The following is a 24,294-nucleotide window of genomic DNA, read 5'->3' on the forward strand; positions in this document are numbered from 1 at the left end:
ACCCGGGAAGCACACCCTAGTAATGCAGCAGGGGTATCCTGTGGCAATGATGACTGCTCTGGTGAAATCGTCATCATGGAGGTGAATTGCAGGCCTGAGACCTGCTCAACTCCCCACATATTAAACAAGCCTTGGGTGAAACTCAGGGAGTTCACCACTAAAATTAAAAAAAATTAGAGAGAATGTTCTGCTGCCGATAAAGCCCCCCCACCTCAGGAATGTCCCTAACGAGAGTTATGATAGGTGGACTGTGGGCCAAATCTAGACTGCAAGAGGCTTTTTGAAGGGACTCTGACATTTTTTTATTTACTCAATATTGTTGGATTTTTGTTTTTTAAGTTTTCTCTGGAGTCTGGACGTTGACTATACGTTGACCAAGAAATTTGGACCTTGACAAAAAATAATAGACTACCCCGAGTGCAAACAAATCGTAACACGGTTTGGTCAGCAGGACGTAGGCTAAAGGTCACCTAGGAGCACTGGTGGGACAGAGAGGTGCTAAACAACAGTGATTGACGTATGACTGTGAGCGAATAGCATGTAAACAAGTCTAAAGATAGAACGGGCAGTTTGCCAACAGAAGGTGAAGAAGCCGGATGCTGTCACGTGTGTGAAGATGGGTTGGAGGGAAGGTATAAAAGCGAGTGTCTGGCCGTGGGGGGTCGGCGGGTGCGGGGCTGTGGAGTTGGGCAGGGGCAGTGCGGGGGAGCAGACAGACTGGGGGGTTTGTGGGTGGCACCGCCGGGGAGACGGGGCGGGAGTGGAGCAGGCAGCAGACTGAGTGAGCCTGTCGGTTAGCGCTGTAGTGCGGACACAGGACAGTGTAGTGTTAGCGGGTCTCTGTGTGTGCCTGGGGTCTGTGGAAGTATAACATTGTATAAGTATAACGTTGTATAAGGGGACATGCTGGATACATTGTATATGAGAGGGCATGCCAAAACATGTTACAAAGTATCTGAGGGAGCACACTTAGGGACAGTTAGCTTTTGAATGGAGAAGCAATTAAGATAGAGCCAGCACGTCTAAGAAGCAGGCATCAGAATGGAAGGGGTGAAGGGCAATTAGTTAAGTTAACTGGAAGCTGTTAAAGGAGATTGTTAAGGGTGGCAGGTAATTGAAGATACGTGACTGGTCTCAGGGATCTCGAAGGGTGGTGACTAATATCTTTTTCTTCTTTTGTCTGTAACTTCTCTGTAACTTGTTCTCCAAAAAACTGTATAAATTAAAAGACACAAGCCCCACTCGGGGGGGCTCACTTCTAAATGTATTAGCAGAGCAGCTTTGCTAATAAAACAGAGTGGTCTGATAAATTGTGAGTCTGAGTCAAACTTTGACAGGTCATGAAGTGTTACGTGTGTGTGTGTGTGGGGGGGGCTGTGAGAGGGATTTCGATGTGTGACACTTAATGAACAGCTATGCACCGCTGTCACCGCCCCGTGAACAACTCATCACCATAAGCAGGGCGCATCACTTAGTATCATTTCAAACAGGGTAAGGCAATGTGGCTTGAAGTATCTACCTTGTTGTAAGGGATTTGTGTTTAGATTATTATTGTCTCCAGAGTTGTTACTTGTTGTGTTCTGCTTCGAGAAGCAGAAAAAAGCAACCACCCAGCCCCTTTTACTGCATTCCAGGTCTCTGGCTCCCAACCAGCACCTAGGTCCAGTGCAGTGAGAAGTTATCTAAAAACTCTGCTCATGCTACAAAATGTTCTTGCGACCCTACGGCCAGCCATATTGCCAGGTCAATATTAGTTTGGATCTTACCCAAAATACCAACCTGCCGGCCAGTCCTTTAGTCTGTAAAACTAAAGGTTTCTTAGAAAATAAAAGAACAAGAAGAAAGTTGTTAAATGAAAAAGCACTCAGATACATACCTAAGACTTCGAATCCATAGATCAGGTTCTTAACAGTACTGATGAGTTTGCTGGCTTGAAAGTTCCCCTAGAAGACATCCAAAGCTTGGAAGGGTCATTCAGTCCTTTATTTAGTGCTTTAATTTGTAGAAAAGTTCCTCCAGAGGTAAGAAGCAGGATTAAAACAAACTGGACATGATGCAGCTGCCTTTTTATATCCTTTGCCATGTGTCTTGTACATCCTCTGTCCCAAACACAAACTCACAGCACATGGGCATGGAAAAGCTCTTGGAGTCCCCTGTCCATAGGTGTGTCCCTACATGTCCTGCTGACTCATAGGTGTAAGCATGGCTTCTCTCAATGGGTTCATTGTGCAGCTGATTGCCTTTGATAGGCCATCAAGCAGGCTGGATAGTGCTTATGCCAATCTGTCTGGGGCTGTCACCCAGATACACAGCACAAGTTGGACATACAGATATACCACACATAGTTATAACTCACAATACCAAGATGATATGTAGCTATAAACATGATTATCCTATTTAGCAAATTATAACTTTTCCACTGATACCTTAGAGGGCATATCTGGTAAGATTCATTGCCATTTTATAATATTGCTATCAATAATATCATAATAAAGTGTCTCATATATTCCATACAGCATCACACTTGTATCAATAAAAAGGTGCCCTGTTTTGGAAAGGGTACTGCATGTGACAATCATTTATCAGAGGGGTGTATCCATGTCTTCCAAGTATTCCTTATCCACTCTGCCGCCCCTTTCCAAAGGGAGAACAGATTAAGGGGACACTAGGTTGGCTATTCTGGGGGCACCCCAAAACCTGTTTTTGGGGTAACATGTGGAAGTGAATATCCTAGCCCCCAGTACAGCCTGATACATAAGTTTTAAGGAAGATGGGACCCCTATGACTAATTCATATGACCTCCTGTATAACCGAGGCCACAGGACTACCCTGAATTAATTCCTCTTGGAACTAGAGCTTTTAGAACACATCCACTCTAGATTTAAAAATGGCCAGTGATGAAATATCCACCACCCCCGCTGGTAGGTAATTCTAATACCAGTCAGCTCTGTGTTTTTGGAGAACCAGGGCACAGTATCTAGCCTCTCTGACTTATGAAAGATACCCCCCCACTCCCAGTCTCTGCTTGAACCAAAACAGATCAGAGAAAAGACTTGCAGAGAGCAGTAAAGGGTGTCGGAAGACACACCTAGACCCTTCCTGGCAAGGGTGACAAGATTAAGACATCTCCATTAGCATACAAGGCAGAACAGAGACAACTCCCCTAGCCTCATCTGCATGAAAGCTGGGAAAGGGATTAGCATAAAGAATGAAGAACAGAGAACCGCACTGAACTCTGAGACCAGAAAAGCAGGGACGCACTGCATCATGGGAATCCCTGCTCCAGATGTTAATGAACCTACTCCTGCACACACCTAGCTCAGCAATTATCAGACCAATTCTAGTAATGAATCCTTGATTGATGTCCAAAATACTGAAGCAGCCTAGTTGCATTGTGAGCTCCCTGGAAGAAAACACCACCCAGAGCCAAAAGTGATCAGCTCCTATTGTCTAGCCTAAAGAAAATCTTTAAGTCATCAGTTTACCTATAAAAAAATCTAGTGTTCTCCCTTGAACCATTGTATTTTCTCTACAAAAACCTCTACTCACCCTCCAGTCAGTGTTCTGATGCCTGGATCCAAACTCCGTATCAGTTCCACTGGGACGCCATCTTCTCCTGACTGATCATGCCGGGGGCTCCGCCTGTCTCCTGCCCTCAGGAGCTTCCACCATCACCTGGGAACCCCGACCAGTTCAAGCCTCATGGAGTGGGAGAGATCCCCCTCTTCCCCCCCCCCCCGTTTTCCTTTCTACCTCAGATATTAACCTTTACTAATGTACGTTATATTGGTTTGGGCTCTCCTTGGGTAGTTATCACTATTATTCAATAAATAACTTTTATGGTTAAGCTGGTTGCTTCTCTCTCTCTCTCTGAACTTTACTCTTTTTTGTTTTCAGCTTCCCCCATTTACTTTGCAGCAAGGCTCCTCGTCCCTAAGCTAAAGATCCCTGCAGTGCCCAAAAATCCTGTGGGGTTTGCTCATCAAGTGGGTTACTACCTGTGCAATTGTGACTTGAAAGTGGGATAGGGACATGTTAAACATGTGGCATATAAGGTGGGGGGTAGCTGAAAATGCTGCTTAACCCAGCCCATTGAGTACAGGGACAGATAAGCTTGAGAGTGCTGATTGACCCAGTCCGCTCAGACTTGCTCTGTTAGTGTGTGTGTGTGTGTGTTTATCTGGTTCTGGGGCTGGAGGAACCCAGTCCTGGGAAACCGAGGCCCTGCAGGACAGCTCCATTGGGAGGGGACGTGCAGCAGGGAGAAGCAGAGCTCCGTATGAGAACACAAGGGACACAAGCAGCACGTTGATAGAATTACAGAACCCCTGCCCCCAAGAAGAGTAACCCTAATAAATGAGTGTACCCCAAAGTAACAGGGGCATCTGGTAACAATTCCAATGGTTAGTTCCCCTCACTGTTAAAACTTTGTGCCTTATTTCCAGTCTGAATTTGTCTAGCTCTGACCTCCAGCTGTTGGATCTGGACACACATTTGTTTGCTCAATTGAAGAGTGCATTATCAAAGTTTGTTCCCCATTGTAAGGGACCGGGGCATGGGTGGTCTGGCCTAGTGGTCACTGCTGGGCTGGGGTCTATATGTCAAGGACGGTAGTCGGTGAGCGGGGTCAGAGGAATCACCAGAGCCAGGCTCAAAAGCAAGAATCAGGGTCACACTCAGGATGGGGTCAGAGACTGGAGATCAGGAGACAAGGTGAGGTCTGGAGTGAGAGCAGGCCAGACATCTGTGTAGTTACCCAGACAACTTCCTGAGGCACCTTCCTGCTTTAAAGAGTGTGGTTGACCAATCAGAGGGCTGCAGTGTACACTCACTCTGGGTCCTTTGGGTGTTACTTTCTGTGGAGCCTACTCACTACAGGGCTCCCTGGAGGTGGCTCTGCATACCCTGCCAGTGGTACTGTGGGAGTGTCACCCGTCCCTGGCTTTGCAGTCCCCATGTGGGATCTGGGATGGTGCACCCCATAATGCTGTATGGAAATATGCTTATGAATGTATATATGACATAACTGGAATATGTTTTATGCTACATATGCCATGTAGGATATCTCTGCAAAGGTTACGATCTACTGAATCTATTCATCCTATTTGTATGCATGTATCATTTTTGTATTCGAAGTTATGAATATTGGTTGTGTACTTGTTTGATCTTAAGTAGCCTTAGTAAGGCATTTGGTCAGCTTCTTAAGAAAGGAATTTGGAAGTTAAATGCCCAATCAAGAAACACCTAACAGATAATGGAATCTTGGAAGACTCCAATCCACATAAGATGTCTACCAGGGGACGTTCAAGGTAGCATGTGAGCAATGGCTGCCACCTGTAAAGTTCTGAGTCACGCACAGACATGTGACTTGCCCATGTGACTCCGAAACTCCATCTTGTAGCTGGGATTCTACACAGGGGGAGGGAGGGGTGTCCACCCACAAGAGGGGAACTATATAAAGTCCTGGGAGATCCCTCCATTTTGTGTTCATCTGGCTCAAGAGATAACTTCTCCACCCCAAAGGAGACCTACATTTTCGGGGAGTTATCCCATGCTGTTTTTGGTCACAGCTCTTTTGTCCCCATTGATAGGTGCCTGTCTCATCTTTATAGTCATCAATCTGCCCTCCTCTGACATTTCAATAGGAGTGTGTTGCAACTTCCTGGTGCCCTTTTGTCTGTCTTCAGTTCCTCCCTAGAACACCTGGTTCAGCAATGGCCTTCACACTTATTTTTTAACACACTCATTCCTCATTCACACACAAAACAGAATTGATTTACACAGAACATTGGAACAGGAACATCAAATTGCAATGCAAGAAAAAAACAACCATTGCATTTATAGAATTTCAGGGTTGGAAGGGACCTTAGGAGGTCATCTAGTCCAACCCCCTGCTCAAAGCAGGACCAACCCCCAATTTTTGGCCCAGATCCCTAAATGGCCCCCTCAAGGACTGAACTCACAACCCTGGGTTTAGCAGCCAATGCTTAAATGACTGAGGTATCCCTCCCCCTACAACTAAGTGGGGACCCTAAAATGTCTGTTACTGCCTTGAAATCAGCACAGACACAGATTCTGGCTGATGCATCTCTACCAACGGCCCATTAGGCCCGTTCCTTTCTGCTTTCAGAAAGGGTGGCTGGCAGGATATGGTCAAATCATACACCAGTATATTTAATACATACTATATTATTAGTCTTTATTTTTTATTTTAAATTATACAAAATACAAACATAAAATCCTCCCACTACATTGAGATGTGGCCACCCCTTGGGTGAGGCAGAGAAAAGCCATTGAATTGAGTGTACAGCCTCGCTTTGCTCTGTCAATAGAAACATAGGTATGTTTTTTTCCTATTTGTTCATAATTACACTTAACATTTTCTATCCCCAGCTCTGGGAGGGGAGTGGGTCCTAGTGGGTTACAGCGGAGGGGGCTGGGAGCCAGGATGCCTGGGTTCCCTCCCCGCCTCTGAGAGGGCAGTGAGGTCTGGGGGGTTAGAGCAGAGGGGGCTGGGAGCCAGGACTCCTGGGTTCTATCCCTGGTTGTGGGAGGGGAGTGGGGTCTAGTGGATTGGAGCAGCGATCCCTCCCAGAATAGGTGGAGCAGATAATCCCTTTGCCAGCTGATCTGGGAAAGGGCGGGGAGCTGTGTGTGTGGGAAGATGTTGATGGTTTGATGATAGCTCTGGAATTTCCCTCAGTCTGCAGCTTTCCCTTCTCTGACTGTTTGACTCGATGTACGCTGGTCCTGAGGGTAGAATTGTAGCTCCCCCCACCCTCGGGTCTGGATCCCATAGCCCAGAGAGATAGAGGATCCCAGGACGAAGGAGAGAAAAGAGTCACAGAGAGTGAGAGAGGAGAGAATCTCAGACAAAGGTATCAGGGAAATGGGGTGTCGTGCGGGGGGATGGGAATGGTACTGGAAGCTGGGCTGAGCTGAGACAGAAAGTACGGGGGAATGAGAAAGAAACACTGGGGGTTCTTGGGGGCAGGGACTGCCACTCACTGTGCATCTGCACAGGGCCCGGGGAGACGGGGACCCTGATCTTGGCCTGAGGGGGGTGGAGGGGTGTCTGCACAGGGCCCGGGGAGACGGGGACCCTGATCTTGGCCTGAGGGGGGTGGAGGGGTGTCTGCGCAGGGCCCGGGGAGACGGGGACCCTGATCTTGGCCTGAGGGGGGTGGGGGGGTGTCTGCACAGGGCCCGGGGAGACGGGGACCCTGATCTTGGCCTGAGGGGGTGGAGGGTTTGTCTGTGCAGTGCCCAAGGAGACGGGGACCCTGATCTTGGCCTGAGGGGGGTGGGGGGGTGTCTGCACAGTGCTCAGCACAATGCTGGGCCAGACCTCTGTCGAGGGAGGGAAAATCAGTGCAGCACCTGGAGCCATCAGGGCCCTGAACTTGGTCCAGGTCTGTAGGTGTGGCCATAATAAGTAACGATTACAATAATGGGAAGAATGAATGTAACAAAGGATGAAAGGAAGAAGAAGGCGAAATGAAGAGAAGAAGGGAAGGAGAAGGAGAGAAAGGAAGTTTAAATGGGTATTAATTCAGGGCTGTTCTCTGGCCTGTGGCACACAGGAGTCAGACTAGGTGACCCCAATGGGCCTCCTGGCCTTAGAATCTCGGGCTCCGAGGGCTTGTCTGGAAAGGCAGGAGTGTCACAGCTGTAGCTCCTCCGGGTTTACGTGACTTGCGCCCACGGGAGGGTTCCCCCGTGGACCTCGTGAATCCCCCTCCCCGAGAGGCGGCAGCCAGGCGGAGAGAAGATTTCTGCCATTGACCTCGCGCTGTTTACACCGGGGGTTAGGTCGGCTTAATTACACCACTCAGGGGTTTGCAGCTCTGCCGGCGTCAGGTCTCAGCGGAGCCCAGCCCTGGGACAGACAGACAGACAGACAGACAGAAGCCAAAGGAATGAAAGCCCGGGAGCTAGCTCTGCTGCAGGTGGCATGCGGGTTGTGTTCCCGTCCCCTCCTTGTCCCCCGTGTCACTCCATGTCACGCCTGTCTCCCGGCAGATGTTGGTCATCGTCTCCACGCTGGTGGGCCTGCTGCACCCGGTGCTGTCGGCGCTGTCGGGGGCTGTGCAATGGCAGGGCCTGGAGCACTGGTTCTTCCTGCTGGGCCTGCGCCTGCTGGCCATGTACTTCGCCAGTGCGCCGTGGGAGAGCGCGCAGCAGGATATAGCGTGTGCCTGGAGTCCCGGCCAGGATGAGGAGACCCGGCGCTTCTGCACCTCGGTCTGCTACAACCGCCACTTCCTGGCACCCGTCCTGCCCACCTGGGGCTTCTCCTTCCTCATCGCCCTGCTCCCCATCACCATCATCAGAATGCTGTACCCCAAAAAGGATCCTCACGCCAAGGGGGGGCAGAAGGTCGCTGAATCGGCCACATGCCACAGGGCCACTGAGCACAGGTTGGCGGGAGAATCGCATGTGGCCGCCAGACCCAAGAGGGGAGGGCAATCCAACAGAGCCACTAAATCCAACGTGGCTGCCGGGGCCCGGCTGATGGGAGACTCCAACATGGCCGCCAACCCCAGGCTGGTTGGCGCGACCAATGTGGCTGCCAGAGCCAACACAGTTGGGGTCAGTGGTGTGACCGGCTCCCCGGCAGGACCCGACATGGCCGCCCAGCCAGCCTGGTATGCCAGCGTCATCACCGTGTGCATCGCCGTGCTGCTGGCCACTGAGGTCGGATTCCTGTGGGCCTTGCTGGCCTGGCAGCTGCCCATGGTGTCAGGGCCTTCCTTCCCCTGCTTCCCCGGCCCCCTGGCCTGCCCCAGCGTCCTCGAGTGCACCGTGCGGGGCCAGGCCGACAAGCACATGGCGCTGGTCATCTTGGCCCTCACGGCCTGCTTCAGCATCCTGGTCTGCCTGACCTATGGGGGCGTGTGGGTAGCCTTGGCCACCTGTTGCCGTGGGAGACAGGAGGGGGAGCGGGCCCTAGAGGGGGAACACCTGAGGTGCTGTGAAGGGTGGGAAGAGAGGGGGATGGGGGAAGGCAGGGTGCTGAGGGGGCCCTGGGAGTGTGGGGAGTGTGTGGGGGATGCCAGGATAGGGGTGAATGGGGAACAGAAGGGCTGGGGAGAGGTGGACAGGGAACTGGAGGATGAGAGGGGGGGCCAGGAATGGGGCCTACTGGGAGGAGAGGGGAGGGGGCTGGGCAGGGGGGCAGGAGGGCAGCAGAGGTGGCGGAAGGGAGTGGGATTGGGTGGGGAAGGGGTGGAGGGGGTGGAGGACTACACGGCATGGTCTGAAGTGGAAGGAAGGTTGTCCAAAGTGCGGGGGCTATGAGCTTTTGGCAATCATGGGATTGCCCATGATAATCCCCTTAGTCCCGTCCGAATATCCACCTAAGTACCTACCTAAGTCTTCACCTGGCTGGGCTCTCCAGGACGGGAGTGGTGGCTGGTGGGTTAGAGCAGAGGGGCTGGGAGCCAGGACTCCTGGGTTCTATCCCCAACTCTGGGAGGGGAGTGGGAGGCTGGTGGGTTAGAGCAGGGGGAGCTGGGAGCCAGGACTCCTGGGTTCTATCCCCGGCTCTGGGAGGGGAGGGTGGGGGTCTAGTGGGTTAGAGCAGGAAGTTGGCTGGGCTGCTGTCCTTTGGGCTTCTGCTTCCCCTGGTGAGTATTTGGGCAGGACTCCTGTGTTCTGTTCATGCAGCGATCCCTCCCAGAACAGGTGGAGCTGAAGCTGACCTGGGAAGGGGCAGGGAGCCAGCTGTGTGGGAAGGTGTTGGTGTCTTGGGAGAAGCTCTGGGATTTCACTTTTGGCTTCAGCTTCTCCTTCTCTGGCTGTTTGGCTTGGGTGTGCACCTGGGCTGCAGGAAGCAACTCGGGTCCCTCCACCCCCAGGCACAGAGCCAGCAGCCTGGGTCGACAGAGGATCCTTGGACAAAGGAGAGAAGAGAGTGGTGATAGAGACTGGGAGAAGAGAGACTATCAGAAAAAGGTATCTGGGAAGAGGTTTGTTTGGGAGGGAGGGATGGAAATAATAGAGGGAGCGGGGTCAAGCCAAAGACAGAAAGAAAAGTGGAACAAGAAAGAAAAAGAAAGGAAGGGAATGAGAAAGAAAGAAAAACAAGGGAATAAGAAAGCAAACAAGAAAGAAAGAAAGAACAAAACCAGGGAATGAGAGAGAAAGAAAGAAAGAAAGAAAGAAAGAAAGAAAGAAAGAAAGAAAGAAAGAAGGGAATGAGAAAAGCAAGAAAAGAAAGATCCTGAAGGAATGAAAGCCCACTAGCTCTCTCTGGATGTGTGGCATGTGGGTACTGTGGCCATCCCCTTTGTGCCCCCCACACCACTCCCCTCCATGTCTCTCTCCGGGCAGATGTTGATCATTGTCTCCACGCTGGTGAGCCTGCTGCACCCGGTGCTGTCGGCCATGTCGGGGGCTCTGCGGTGGGAGGGCCTGGAGCACTGGTTCTTCCTGCTGGGCCTGCGCCTGCTGGCCCTGTACTTCGCCAGTGCGCCGTGGGAGAACGCGCGGGACGATCTGGCGTGTGCCTGGAGCCGCAGCCAGGAGGAGGAAAGCCGGCGCTTCTGCACCTCGGTCTGCTACAACCGCCACTTCCTGAACCCCGTCATGCCCACCTGGGGCTTCTCCTTCCTCATCGCCCTGCTCCCCATCACTATCATGAGAATGATGTACCCCCAGGAAGATGGTCAGGGCCAGGGGCGGGAGGAGGACACGGCGTCGACCAGACCCAACATGGCTGCTGGGCGCAGGTTTGATGGACAATCCAACGTGGCCACCAAACCCAAGCTGGCAGGGGAAGCCAACACAGCTGCTAAATCCAACATGGCTGCCGAGCCCAGGCCGGTGGGAGACTCCAACATGGCCGCCCCCCCCAAGCTGGTTGACACGACCAACACGGCTGCCGGAGACAACACGGTTGGCCTGAGTGGTGTGACTGGGCCGCCGGCAGGACCCAACATGGCTGCCCAGCCGCCCTGGCATGCCGGAGTCTTCACCGTGTGCCTCGCCGTGCTGCTGGCCACTGAGGCCAGTTTCCTGTGGGCCTTGCTGGCCTGGCAGCTGCCCATGGTGTCAGGGCCCACCTTCCCCTGCTTCCCCGGCACCCCGGCCTGCCCCCCTGCCCTCGAGTGCACCATATGGGGCCAGGCTGACAAGCGCATGGCGCTGGGCTCCCTGGCCCTCACAGCCTGCGTCAGCATCCTGGTCTGCCTGGGCTCTGGGGGCATGTGGCTAGGCCGGGCCACCTGCTGCCGTGGGAGACAGGAGGGGGAGCGGGCCCCGGAGGGGGGGCTGATGAGGGAAGGGAGCGGGTGTTGGAAGGAGTGGGGAGAGGGGGAGATGGGGGAAGGGAGGGTGCTCAGGGGGGACTGGGAGGGAGGGGAGTTTGGGGGTGGCACGGGGAAGGGGGTGTACTGTGTGGGGAAGACCGGTTACGGAGAGCAGCAGGCAGGGGACTGGAGGGTGAGAGAGGGGAAAGCGGGGCCCAGGAATGCGGGATACTCAGAGGAGAGGGGAGAGGGTGGGAAGAGGGGTGGATTGAGGAAGGGAGAGTGCTGAGGAGGGACTGGGAGGGAGAGCAGCGAGGGGGGAGGGCTAGGAAGGGGAGGGGAAAGGAGGTTACAGAACTGGAGGCTGAGGGGGGAACCAGGAACAGAGGACGCTGGGAGGAGAGGGGAGGGGGCCGGGTGAGGTGGGGAGGGGAGTGGAGGTGGCAGAAAGGATGGGGGATTGAAGGGGGGCAGTGGATTGGGGCATGGGGTGCTACATGGCAGGGTATGAGGGTGGAAGGAAAGGGGGCAGGGGTTGGGGGGATGGGATGGGATGCAGGGTGCATAATGGGGGTGGTGCTGGAGAGGCCAAGGCTGGAAACTTACTTTTTTTTTGGGTGGGGATGAAATCTGGGCTTCTGCACCGTCCACCCACCGCCGGGAGCTGGGACTCTGTGCACGGATTGAAGCTGTCTTGGCCTTCACCCAAGCCCGGGAAGCGATGGGTTTCGCCTTCAATTGCCTCTCCAGATCCGCTGAGTTGGAACTACCTCGGGAGGCTTTATCTGTGTGAATAGCAGCAGCCTTTGCGGGACTCCATGGTCCTGTCCACGGTCTGTGCTTATAACCACGACGTGCCCTTCAAAACAGCAGCCAGAGAAATCAGTGGATATGTGCAAAATTCCCTGGGAATATCAGTTGAACTGTTTTTTCTGGAGTTTCTCCTGCAGAACATCTGATGGGACCACGATTTAGGACTAGAGCAAGATGTGACGACCATGCCTGGATTTGGTGACCACTTTGGCCATGCCAACCAGCCTGGACTGGGCAGCCATATTGGATGTGTTAACCTGGATTTGGTGGCCATATTGGATTTGCCAACTAGTCTGCAGTGGGAGGCCATATTGGTCATGCCAGCCAACCTGTGTTTGGTTTGTGTATTAGTCAAGCCAACAAGCATGGATTGGGTGGCCACTTGGCTATGCAAATGAGAGTGGATTGGGAGGCCATAGCAGATTTATCAACCGTCCCAGATTTGGTGGCCAGATTTGCCAACCATCTTGGGATCAGTGGCCGTACTGAATCTGTTTTTTTCTTCATGTGGGACTAAATCAGATGAATTTTATCACTATAGAACTAGTCAATATCTTTGCAATGAATATAGCTTTAGATGAAAAATGGCTATTTTAGGCCCCCCAAAACATTTTCATTTAGGTCTAAATTCTTCCCAACTGTGGCACAAAAAATACCAAAAGATTTTTCACTTTCGAAGACCTGAATTTTCCATGTTTGGCTTTGGTCAAAAAAACCCAAAAGATTTTACCAAAAAAATTTGAAATGCAAAACACAATATTGTGAACAACTTGAACTGGAACAAAACAGAGTTTGTAACTCAAAATAATTTTTTTAACCATTTAAATTTAATAGAAAATTCATTGAAAAGATTTAATTCCCTGGTGTAACACTCCAATCAGCATCAAGGTACCTATCTATGGCTTTCTTTCTTTCTTTCTTTCTTTCTTTCTTTCTTTCTTTCTTTCTTTCTTTCTTTGTGATTTTTTCTTTCATTTCAGTCAAAATTTTTCATCGCAACTTGGCTTTTTCCAGTAAAAACTTCCTAATGGCCATTTTTCACATGTCTACGCTCCAAAATTCCCATTTTCTCTCCCTTTTAAACTTTTCTGACCTTTTTCCGGTGACCAAAGCAAGTCTGTTTTTAAACTGAATTCCCTCCTCACTGAAACACAACAAAAACATTTCAGAAAGGTGTCTAATTCAATGCATTTTGTCTAAACACATTGTCCAAAATGTATCAACTGAATGAAACCTCAAATGTTTTATATAGCCATAAGGGGAGTGGGGTCTCAGGGGTGGAGAAACAAGGCAGGGGAGCCAGGAATTGGGATGGCAGAGGAAGGGAGGAATCTTCCTGGTTTTTCTCCCTGGCTCTGGGAGGTGAGTGGGGTCTAGTGGTTAGAGCAGGGGGTGCTGGAGGTCAGTTCTGAGAGCGGACTGGGGTCTAGTGGCTAACTACCTTTGAAAATTTGCCATTTCAGAACAGGGCGAGACTTGGAAATGAACTCAAAAGATGACTAGCTTTGTGAGGACGCTTTAACGCAGGTGGAAATACAAAGATGAATGATGTCAAGAGTCTTGTAAATACTATTACTAGCCATAGATCATAATTTGGTGGTCAACATTGTGACACTGATGGGTGGAGGTGAAGCTGTTGATGTCGCTTGATTAAAATACATTTTCCATTCATCATGCCAGTTGTTGTGCAATTTAACTTCAGCTCCTAGTCACCTGGAATTTACCTCCGGCTTCGACAGGCTCATACCAGACGCCTGTAGGATCTTTGCCTCTGAGGTACCCTTTCGGCTATCGGTTTAACAAAGTTTCTTTTCATCTAGGATCTGCCCCATAGGCAGAGTCGTAGATTCCACGTCCAGGAAGGGCGCAGCCAGGCCGGAGGACTGCCCTCAATGAATTCCTGTTGGAACTAGAGCATGACCTTTAGAATAAACAACCCTTCTTGAGTGGAAAAGTGACAGGGATGGAGAATCCACCATGATCCTGGGGGCAGAATAGGGAAAGGAAGAAATGTGTAGGTAGATCAAAGTGACGGGGAACTGAGTTACGGGCATGCAGTTCTGACTCATCAGGAAATCAGAGAAAGATCAGAGGCAAATTGGACGGGAGCTAGGAAAAGACAAAGAATAAAGGGAAGGGTCTGAACATGAAAAGTCAGAGGCGGGAGCAGGGCGGGGAGCCAGGACTCCTGGGTCCTCTCCCCAGCTTGGGGAGGGGAGCGGGGTCCTGGGAGTGGAGAAACGAGGCAAGGGAGTGGGGAATTGGGATGGCAGAGGCAAAGGAAAACAGGTGGAATGGGGAATCTGCTGGCTTGCTGAGTTCACCTGCGAAGTAGCCTCAATTAACCCAAACCCAATGCAGGGCAGGACGCTTGATGAGTCTCGAAGCCCGAACCGTGCCCTAAATACGGCTTGTCTGGCGGCCCCCCGCAGACAGTCTGGGACTGCACCTCGCTGTTCCTCAGGGCTTAATTTGTAATGAAAGAGGAGCTGGGGCTCTCGCAATTTTTTTTACTTTCATAACTGATGACACAAGCCCAGGGGGCAGGGGCTGAGCCCCAGAACATGCTGTTCTTGCCTGCAATGAGTCCGCAGGGACGTAGCCAATGAGAACTGTCAGTGGTGGGAACCCAAGGCTGGGATAGAAGAGGGTTTCAGCTGCGGGGTCGGGGGAGCAGGGCTGGGCTAGCAGGGGCTGCGGGTCGGGAATGAGGGGAACCGGCAGAGCTGGGGGGCGCAGGGCTGGGCTAGCGGGGGGCTGTGGGTCGGGAGTGAGGGGCACCGGCAGAGCTGTGGGGGCAGGGCTGGGCTAGCAGGGGCTGCGGGTCGGGAATGAGGGGAACCGGCAGAGCTAGGGGGCGCAGGGCTGGGCTAGCAGGGGGCTGTGGGTCAGGAGTGAGGGGCACCGGCAGAGCTGGGGGGGCAGGGCTGGGCTAGCAGGGGCTGCGGGTCGGGAATGAGGGGAACCGGCAGAGCTGGGGGGCGCAGGGCTGGGCTAGCAGGGGGCTGTGGGTCGGGAGTGAGGGGCACCGGCAGAGCTGGGGGGCGCAGGGCTGGGCTAGCAGGGGGCTGTGGGTCGGGAGTGAGGGGCACCGGCAGGGCCAGAGGGGAATACACCGGAGTGGACAATTCACCCCTGTCTTGCCCCTAAGGTGTACATTGATTTCTTTAAAAAAGAAAAGGAGTACTTGTGGCACCTTAGAGACTAACCAATTTATTTGAGCATGAGCTTTCGTGAGCTACAGCTCACTTCATCAGATGTATACCGTGGAAACTGCAGCAGACTTTATATACACACAGAGAATATGAAACAATACCTCCTCCCACCCCACTGTCCTGCTGGTAATAGCTTATCTAAAGTGATCAACAGGTGGGCCATTTCCAGCACAAATCCAGGTTTTCTCACCCTCCACCCCCCCACACAAATTCACTCTCCTGCTGGTGCTAGCCCATCCAAAGTGACCACTCTTTACATAATCAAGTCGGGCTATTTCCTGCATAGATCCAGGTTTTCTCACATCCCCCACCCCCATACACACACAAACTCACTCTCCTGCTGGTAATAGCTCATCCAAACTGACCACTCTCCAAGTTTAAATCCAAGTTAAACCAGAACATCTGGGGGGGGGGGTAGGAAAAAACAAGAGGAAACAGGCTACCTTGCATAATGACTTAGTCACTCCCAGTCTCTATTTAAGCCTAAATTAATAGTATCCAATTTGCAAATGAATTCCAATTCAGCAGTTTCTCGCTGGAGTCTAGATTTGAAGTTTTTTTGTTTTAAGATAGCGACCTTCATGTCTGTGATTGTGTGACCAGAGAGATTGAAGTGTTCTCCGACTGGTTTATAAATGTTATAATTCTTGACATCTGATTTGTGTCCATTTATTCTTTTACGTAGAGACTGTCCAGTTTGACCAATGTACATGGCAGAGGGGCATTGCTGGCACATGATGGCATATATCACATTGGTGGATGTGCAGGTGAACGAGCCTCTGATAGTGTGACTGATGTTATTAGGCCCTGTGATGGTGTCCCCTGAATAGATATGTGGGCACAATTGGCAACGGGCTTTGTTGCAAGGATAAGTTCCTGGGTTAGTGGTTCTGTTGTGTGGTATGTGGTTGTTGGTGAGTATTTGCTTCAGGTTGCGGGGCTGTCTGTAGGCAAGGACTGGCCCGTCTCCCAAGATTTGTGAGAGTGTTGGGTCATCCTTTAAGATAGGTTGTAGATCCTTAATAATGCGTTGGAGGGGTTTTAGTTGGGGGCTGAAGGTGACCGCTAGTGGCGTTCTGTTATTTTCTTTGTTAGGCCTGTCCTGTAGTAGGTAACTTCTGGGAACTCTTCTGGCTCTATCAATCTGTTTCTTTACTTCTGCAGGTGGGTATTGTAGTTGTAAGAAAGCTTGACAGAGATCTTGTAGGTGTTTGTCTCTGTCTGAGGGGTTGGAGCAAATGCAGTTGTATCGCAGAGCTTGGCTGTAGACGATGGATCGTGTGGTGTGGTCAGGGTGAAAGCTGGAGGCATGCAGGTAGGAATAGCGGTCAGTAGGTTTCCGGTATAGGGTGGTGTTTATGTGGCCATTGTTTATTAGCACTGTAGTGTCCAGGAAGTGGATTTCTTGTGTGGACTGGACCAGGCTGAGGTTGGTGGTGGGATCCCACTTCCTGGACACTACAGTGCTAATAAACGATGGTCACATAAACACCACCCTATACCGGAAACCTACTGACCGCTATTCCTACCTGCATGCCTCCAGCTTTCACCCTGACCACACCACACGATCCATCGTCTACAGCCAAGCTCTGCGATACAACCGCATTTGCTCCAACCCCTCAGACAGAGACAAACACCTACAAGATCTCTGTCAAGCTTTCTTACAACTACAATACCCACCTGCAGAAGTAAAGAAACAGATTGATAGAGCCAGAAGAGTTCCCAGAAGTTACCTACTACAGGACAGGCCTAACAAAGAAAATAACAGAACGCCACTAGCCGTCACCTTCAGCCCCCAACTAAAACCCCTCCAACGCATTATTAAGGATCTACAACCTGTCCTGAAGGATGACCCAACACTCTCACAAGTCTTGGGAGACAGGCCAGTCCTTGCCTACAGACAGCCCCGCAACCTGAAGCAAATACTCACCAGCAACCACATACCACACAACAGAACCACTAACCCAGGAACTTATCCTTGCAACAAAGCCCGTTGCCAACTGTGCCCACATATCTATTCAGGGGACACCATCACAGGGCCTAATAACATCAGTCACACTATCAGAGGCTCATTCACCTGCACATCCACCAATGTGATATATGCCATCATGTGCCAGCAATGCCCCTCTGCCATGTACATTGGTCAAACTGGACAGTCTCTACGTAAAAGAATAAATGGACACAAATCAGATGTCAAGAATTATAACATTCATAAACCAGTCGGAGAACACTTCAATCTCTCTGGTCACGCAATCACAGACATGAAGGTCGCTATCTTAAAACAAAAAAACTTCAAATCCAGACTCCAGCGAGAAACTGCTGAATTGGAATTCATTTGCAAATTGGATACTATTAATTTAGGCTTAAATAGAGACTGGGAGTGGCTAAGTCATTATGCAAGGTAGCCTGTTTCCTCTTGTTTTTTCCTACCCCCCCCCCCAGATGTTCTGGTTTAACTTGGATTTAAACTTGGAGAGTGGTCAGTTTAGATGAGCTATTACCAGCAGGAGAGTGAGTTTGTGTGTGTATGGGGGTGGGGGGGATGTGAGAAAACCTGGATCTATGCAGGAAATAGCCCGACTTGATTATGTAAAGAGTTGTCACTTTAGATGGGCTAGCACCAGCAGGAGAGTGAATTTGTGTGGGGGGTGGAGGGTGAGAAAACCTGGATTTGTGCTGGAAATGGCCCACCTGATGATCACTTTAGATAAGCTATTACCAGCAGGACAGTGGGGTGGGAGGAGGTATTGTTTCATATTCTCTGTGTGTATATAAAGTCTGCTGCAGTTTCCACGGTATGCATCCGATGAAGTGAGCTGTAGCTCACGAAAGCTCATGCTCAAATAAATTGGTTAGTCTCTAAGGTGCCACAAGTCCTCCTTTTCTTTTTGCGAATACAGACTAACATGGCTGTTACTCTGAAACCATTGATTTCTTTGCGGTTGCAGCTCTGGGGTGCAGTAACCCCGACTCATCCCTGGGTGGCAGCGTGGAGCCACATCGGGGATCAGGTGAGAGTTCTCCGACTGTCTCCCATGGCACCCCACCACTCTCTTCCCCGTGGGGCTGGTCTGGAGCCAGCCGGGCTCATCATCCCCGCTCCAGCCGATCCGCCCCGAGGTTCTCCCTTGCAGAGCTGGGCCTCTTGCGGTGCCATGTCTAGACACCGTCTGGCGACGGGGCTCACCTCGGCTGGACAGACAGACGGCGCCGGGTGACTCTGTCCTAGGCTGCCCAGCGTCTAATGGGATCCACCGACGGGAAGTTGGTGGAAACTGAGCCCGGGGTGAGGGTTGGCTCTGCAGAGCGAGGACCCCAACTGCCCTGTTTCGTCCCCTCCCCATTGCACTTCCCCATCTCTGGCCAGCTACAGGGGAGAGGCCCAGTGCCGGGAGAGGCTGGCTCTGCCCAGGGAACCACCTGCCAGTAGGGCGCTGCAGAGGAGTCCGAGGAACGGAGCCCGGAGCTGCGAGTGGACCAGGCTGGAAGTGCCGGACGGCCCAGCCGGGTGCAGGTTTCTGGGGGAGCAGCGGGGGCTGGAGCCAGAGCAGAGCGGCCCCAGAGAGAGACACCGACCTAGCCTGGGTTGGAAATTGACAAGTTTGCTGGAGCAGGGACTGGTCTGGAGACGGTGCCCCAAGGCTCGCCACTCTTGGCTGGCCTGCCCCAGGGGCCCAGCCGGACCCAAGCTCGCTCACTTCGAACAGGAACTGTTGAAGTCTCTGCCCCGAGGGGATCTGTCCCCTGCCCCTTTCCCCCCAGTCCCAGTACCACACCCTTCCCCTGAGCCAGGTCTCTGAGCAGGGTGGCACCTACACGTACCTACGGTGCCAGAGCTCACTGAGCCCGCTGCTGGCACCCGAGTGGTTTGGGGCACAGACTAACTAACCCAGGGGTGACGCTGGTGGCAACGGTGGGGTGCCGATCAGCAGATTTGCCTGGGAGGGTTCCAGGGCAGGTGCCAGGGTTATGAGGGCACACGGTGGGTGGAAACGAACAACCCCGCCACTCAAAGTGAGCCCCCAGGTGCCGAGAGCAGGAAGAGGCAGCGTAGGGCAGGCAGGGAGATGCGGTCGCCCATCTTCATGCCCAGCACTTGGGGAAGGCCGGGGCGGGGCCAGCTGGATCCACCCTTCTGAACCAGCTGCCTGAATCCCCGGCTGGGTTTTCTTGGCTTGCTGCTCCAAGGCGAAACCCAGGAGATGGCTGAAAGACAGAGACATGATGCCCCAGGGGAATATGCTCCAGCGGCCTCGGGCTCGGATCACAGGTCCTGAGTGGAACCGAGAAGCCTTCAGCCTCTGGAGACAGGAAAGGGGAGATGCTGCGATACTGGGGGGCCGGCGGGGGGTGCTATGGCATTCCTGTGCGCTGCTCAGCAAACGCTGGCCAGAGACTAACGTGTGCCCCGTGCAGCTGGAAGAGCGACCTGGGTATAGGGGGTGCAGAGCAAGGGGGCCCAGCCGCCTGGGCTGGGAATGGGACGAGCGGCTGGAGGGCGTGTTGAGCGGGCCGTTAACCAGCTGGTGGAGGAAGGGGGAGGCACCGTGACCCACAGCGAACAGATGGAGGGAGGGAGATGTGGGAAGCCACCGACCGCCGATGGGAGGAGACGACGTTGAGACCTTTCAGTGGGGCGTGGGTCCAGGCTGCAGACCAGCCCCCCACTGGCTGTGATGGGGACATGGCAAACAGCGATCACTCTGGCCACCCAGCGTTGGGCCACGGAAGGAGCCTCCCAGGAGCCCCTGTTTGTCACCACCGGGGCTTGGGCAGTCAGGGCGGCGGGTCTGGGCCAGTGCTGAGTCCTGGGGCCCGGGCGGGGCTCAGAACTGGGGTCGGAGGCAAAGAGCGGTAGACTGAATTCGGGGACCTGGGTCGGAGTCCTAGAGCTGACGCCAGGGGTCAGGACCGGAGTTCGGGGGTGGAAGCCGAGGGTCCGAACCAAGGCTGGGAATCTGAGGCCGAGGCAGGAGGCGGGCCAGGGCCCCCACCTCTTTGCACAGGCCTTCCTGGGCTGAAAGAGGGTGGCTGGACTGATCGGGGGCACGTGGGACGCTCCCGGCCCGGCCCTGCAAGGCGTCGGGGCTCTGTGGGCAGCCCGAGTGGAGGCGGAGGCTGTCCCGTGGCCCCCAGCTCCTGTCCCATCCCTGCAGAACCTGACGCTCAGCCCCAGACGCTCCCGCCCAGTAGACCCCAGGACAAACCCCTCAGGGCTCCCCCAGCCTTGCCTTTGCCTATCAGGGTTAGCGCAAGGGGCACCCCAGTGCCCCAACTCCCCAGCGGTGTCCAGTCCCTGTTGCCGGACACTCCCAGCAAGCACCAGGTGGGCTTACGACCCAGGAGCAGGTCCTTTCTACCAACCCGGCACGGAAATCCATCAAAACCAGCCTCCGTCTTTTCCCAGGGGGCAGCCGCTGATGGGAGAGCGGAGAACGGGAGCAGAACCAGTCGCAAACACAAGTCGGACCCAGAACCGGGTTTACAACAGCGCCCGGGAGCCGGGCCCACACTCAAAAGGGGGCCCAGCCTGGCCCGCTCCACTTGTGCTGCACCCCCCAGCTGCCAACTCCTCTCCAGCCTCTGACCCACGGCTCCATCCTCGCAGCCGGCCGGCCCAGGGCTTCTCCCGCCCTGCCCTGCCCCCCTGGCTCCTCTCCGCCCCCCGGCCTCACCTCCCCACCTACTGCTCGCTCCTCTCAGCCACGGCCGACCGCTCCGCTCGGGGCCCCCGGTGACCGTTTCGGGCTCCCCAGGGCCGGGGCCTGCCTTTCCCTGCCACTCTGCGGCGGGCTGGGTAAGTCGGCGGTTCCCCACCCACCCTGCAGAAGGCCACAAAGCCTAGTGCCTGGAGGTGCCCTGCCCCGTCCAGTCTCCACTCCTGCAAGTAAGTGCTTGTGGGTTCCCCATGCAGGCTTGGTTAGTGGGTCTCCTTGGGCCCCCTGGCCAGCCGCTGCTGCTCCCCCACAAACCCCACGCAGAGCAGCAGCAGCTGCGATGTCTGGCGGGCGCAGCTTGTTCCACGTGTGGTGCTGCCCAAGCTTCCCAGGGCATCTCTCCCGTGCCCCGCAGCTTGCCCCCCCTAGAGCCCAGCCACCCCCTGGCTCAGGACCTTTCCTCTGGGCAGGGGAAGGGGGATGTGCAGTGGGGAGGGGCTGAAGGGAGATGTAGGCCCTTGCTTTGCAGCTCCATCACGCTGGGAAATAGGGGAGGGGACAATGGGGTTTCTGAGCAGTAGGGTGGCTTTGTGGGCAGCTGAGCAGACTTGGGGGAGAGAGATGTTCAGCTGGAAAGGGTCAATGGAGGGGACACCCAGCCCTCCCTCATTGTAACCACTAGCCCCCACTATGCTCCAAGAGCCAGGGATAGAACCCAGGAGTCCTGGCTCCCTGCCCACCCTGCTCTAACCCACCAGCCCCACTCCCTTGGCAGAGCTGGGCAGAGAACCCAGGAGTCCTGGTTCAGCGTGTCGCCCATCAGTGATGACTAGATTGCACTGCCTCCCGAGAGATGTGAGTGCCCCCGCGTGCTCCTAAATCACAGAGAATAAACATGAGGAGGAGAAGCAGCAATGACACCAGCGTGGCTGCTCCAGGACCCTAACGAGGGGATTCATTAATTCCAGTCCATCACACGTCGCGCACGGGTCTGATTCCCCGAGCAGGGGCCAGGCACACACACAGACGCTCCAGAACTGACTGGCCCATCTCTGCGCAAAGACCTTCGTCTCAGCCTAGCCCCGAATGGCAATGAAATCTCCGCCCTGCTCCAAGCCAGAGCGATCGCTCCCTCTGCTCCTGCTGCCTGCACGGTCCTGAATCGCTGAGACACAGAACCAGCATCTTCCCCCGCAAAGCAGGATTCGTTTTCCCCTAGGGGCATGAGGTACTCAGGAGGGGGAGGCTAACCTGGGGGGCTAGGACCCCAACCTTTTTCCACTGGAAAAGGCCCATTTGGGTTCGAGGTGGGCTTGGACCTGATTTTTAAGCCTGGGCGCAAGGGGGGGGCCAACAAATGTGTTTCACGCCAGGCCCAGAAAAATGAACCCGGCCCTGGTCAGACACGCTTCCTGGAGGCGAGAATGCGGTTTAGCTGGCTGCCGCTCTTGCTGAAAGCAGCGTCTTTCTGCAGAACAGGCTGGTTTTCAGCTGCGTGGGGATCCCAGAAGATTATGAATGGGCCCTGTCTGCCAAGGTGTGGTATGGATCCTGGGTTATTCTCCGGCGCCCCTTTGAACTGCACCTTGGCTGCTTGTTCCCCGGGGAACTGGCGCCAGGGTGAGTTCTCCTCCCGGTGCTAACTTGTCTTTCTTGTTCCCTTCGCCTGTGGCCGGATCTCCCGTTGTGTTGGGCTCGCAAGGCTCAGGCTACCTACAGAGAGAGCTCCCTTCCCTCTGGTCTCGAAGAAACCTGTTTCACCCTCGTTTGCTTACAGGCTTGAAGGCACAATATCTGCAGGGCTAGGGAATCCCTCCCTTGCTGTTAATATGTATGTTGCACAATGATATTAATGAGCAGCGTGTCGCCAGCTTTCATCTGGTCCCTCACAAGACTCTGTCTATGGATAAACACTGTGAACGTGGGGCAGGAGGTGCATAGAGTCAGTCAGGGCTGCTGACACAGCGTGAGCCCTTCGCTGGTTGGCACCGAGGTGCTACCCCTCTGCGCTGTGTGCCATGGCCCCCGCTGGGGGCAAGGCAGGGGTGTGTAAGGGCCCCATGGAGAGGGATGTGACACGGCCCCCCGAGAAGTGAGATGGGTATTGCGGCGGGGTGGTTGGGAAGGGAGACCCCATGGAAGGGCTGGAAGCACCCTCATGAGGTTGACTGGAGTTGCCGGGCCATGGGCAAAGGCCTGAGAAGCTGTTTCTCTGTGTGAGAGCTGCCAACGTGACAAGGGGACCCCATGTCATGTGCCATGCCTGGGGCTGAAAGATGCATCGTCTGCCCTCTGGGAGCCCAGGGGCTGCGCCTGTAGACTTGGCCAGGGAGGAAGAGGGAGGGATACGGTCTGTGAGGGCTATTGACAAGAGAGCGACGTTACCATGAGAACCGTGTACCCCCTCCCAGGGACTAGTGACACCCTGGACTCACTGGCAAAGTCCCATTGGGTATGTGCCCTGCCCTGGGTGCACCCCATGGAACTGACAGAAGAAGACGACGTTCACCACCAGACATTTCACATTTAGCGCCATGCCTTTTGGAGTCTGTGATGCCCCGGATCGTTCCAAAGGCCAACGGGCATTGCATCAGCCGGGACATCCCGCCTGGTGTCTCTCAACAACACCGTCCTCACCAGGAGGGTGCGTGAGGAGCCCCAGCGGGAGCTGGGAGCTCTGCTGGAGAGGCCATCCCAGCAACATCGTGGGGTGAAACCAGGAAAATGCAATTTTGTTCTGGGGTGAAGTAAATTACCTAGGGTGTGTGGTCACAAGGGGGACACAGGGACAGATCCTGACCAGGTGGAGGACATCTGACCCTGACCCATGCCATCACCCGTCACTGAGGTGCAGAGTTGCGTTGGGCCTGCCATCATACAACCGGAGAGAGAGCCACCGCTGATTGTGCCGCAATCTCACGGCCACCACACAAGCTGGCAGAGGAGGGGCGGACTTAGGGCTTAGCTGCCCTCATGCCAAGAAGCCTCTGTGGAGCTGACGTAGAAGCTCACACATGTCCCACTATTGCACCCAGATCCTCAGCTCCCGTGCACTCCTGACACAGAAAATTTGACCTTGACGCTGCCTGGGCTTAGCCCTGTGGGGACAAGGAAAGTAATTGCAGTTGCCTGCTGGCTCCTGAGCTCCGTGCGTGACTAGGAGACAGCTGCTGGCCGTGCTGACCTCCACCAAACTTTTTTGGGACTTCCTCCTGGGGGACGCTTTCCTGCTAAGGATGGACCATCCGTTGCTCAGGTTCCTTCTTAATTTCCGTGAACTCCAAGGGCAAAAGGTGCGGAGGCTTGAGCCACTGGCTCCGTTCCTGCACCAGGTTCGAAACCCTCCTGCGGAACAGA

General features: G+C 53.9%; 2 protein-coding genes across 2 annotated transcripts; both read left to right on the forward strand.

Annotated features, from left to right (window-relative positions):
* Window positions 1-6,652: 6,652 nt before the first annotated feature.
* LOC142072389 (uncharacterized) lies at window positions 6,653-9,300 on the forward strand. The gene is made up of 2 exons (XM_075129046.1): window positions 6,653-6,878; window positions 8,023-9,300. Exon 2 carries the CDS (start codon window positions 8,023-8,025, stop codon window positions 9,298-9,300), a length of 1,278 nt encoding a protein of 425 aa, XP_074985147.1. The 5' UTR covers window positions 6,653-6,878.
* Window positions 9,301-9,565: 265 nt separating this feature from the next.
* LOC125637798 (uncharacterized) lies at window positions 9,566-23,683 on the forward strand. The gene is made up of 4 exons (XM_075129047.1): window positions 9,566-9,957; window positions 10,336-11,294; window positions 22,396-22,557; window positions 23,512-23,683. The coding sequence occupies exons 1-4, from the start codon at window positions 9,664-9,666 to the stop codon at window positions 23,681-23,683; spliced, it is 1,587 nt and encodes a 528-aa protein (XP_074985148.1). The 5' UTR covers window positions 9,566-9,663.
* Window positions 23,684-24,294: the final 611 nt, after the last annotated feature.

This window comes from Caretta caretta, chromosome 6 (assembly GCF_965140235.1).
Source record: "Caretta caretta isolate rCarCar2 chromosome 6, rCarCar1.hap1, whole genome shotgun sequence".
Classification (NCBI taxonomy): Eukaryota; Metazoa; Chordata; order Testudines; family Cheloniidae; genus Caretta; species Caretta caretta.

Bases quoted from the DNA above. Each gene is read 5' to 3' on its own strand.
- LOC142072389 (XM_075129046.1), top strand. From the start codon at position 8,023: ATGTTGGTCATCGTCTCCACGCTGGTGGGCCTGCTGCACCCGGTGCTG.
- LOC125637798 (XM_075129047.1), top strand. From the start codon at position 9,664: ATGCAGCGATCCCTCCCAGAACAGGTGGAGCTGAAGCTGACCTGGGAA. The intron at 9,958-10,335 runs GTATCTGGGAAG...CTCTCCGGGCAG, and splicing joins AGAGAGACTATCAGAAAAAG to ATGTTGATCATTGTCTCCAC. The intron at 11,295-22,395 runs GTGTTGGAAGGA...TCTTGCTGAAAG, and splicing joins CTGATGAGGGAAGGGAGCGG to CAGCGTCTTTCTGCAGAACA.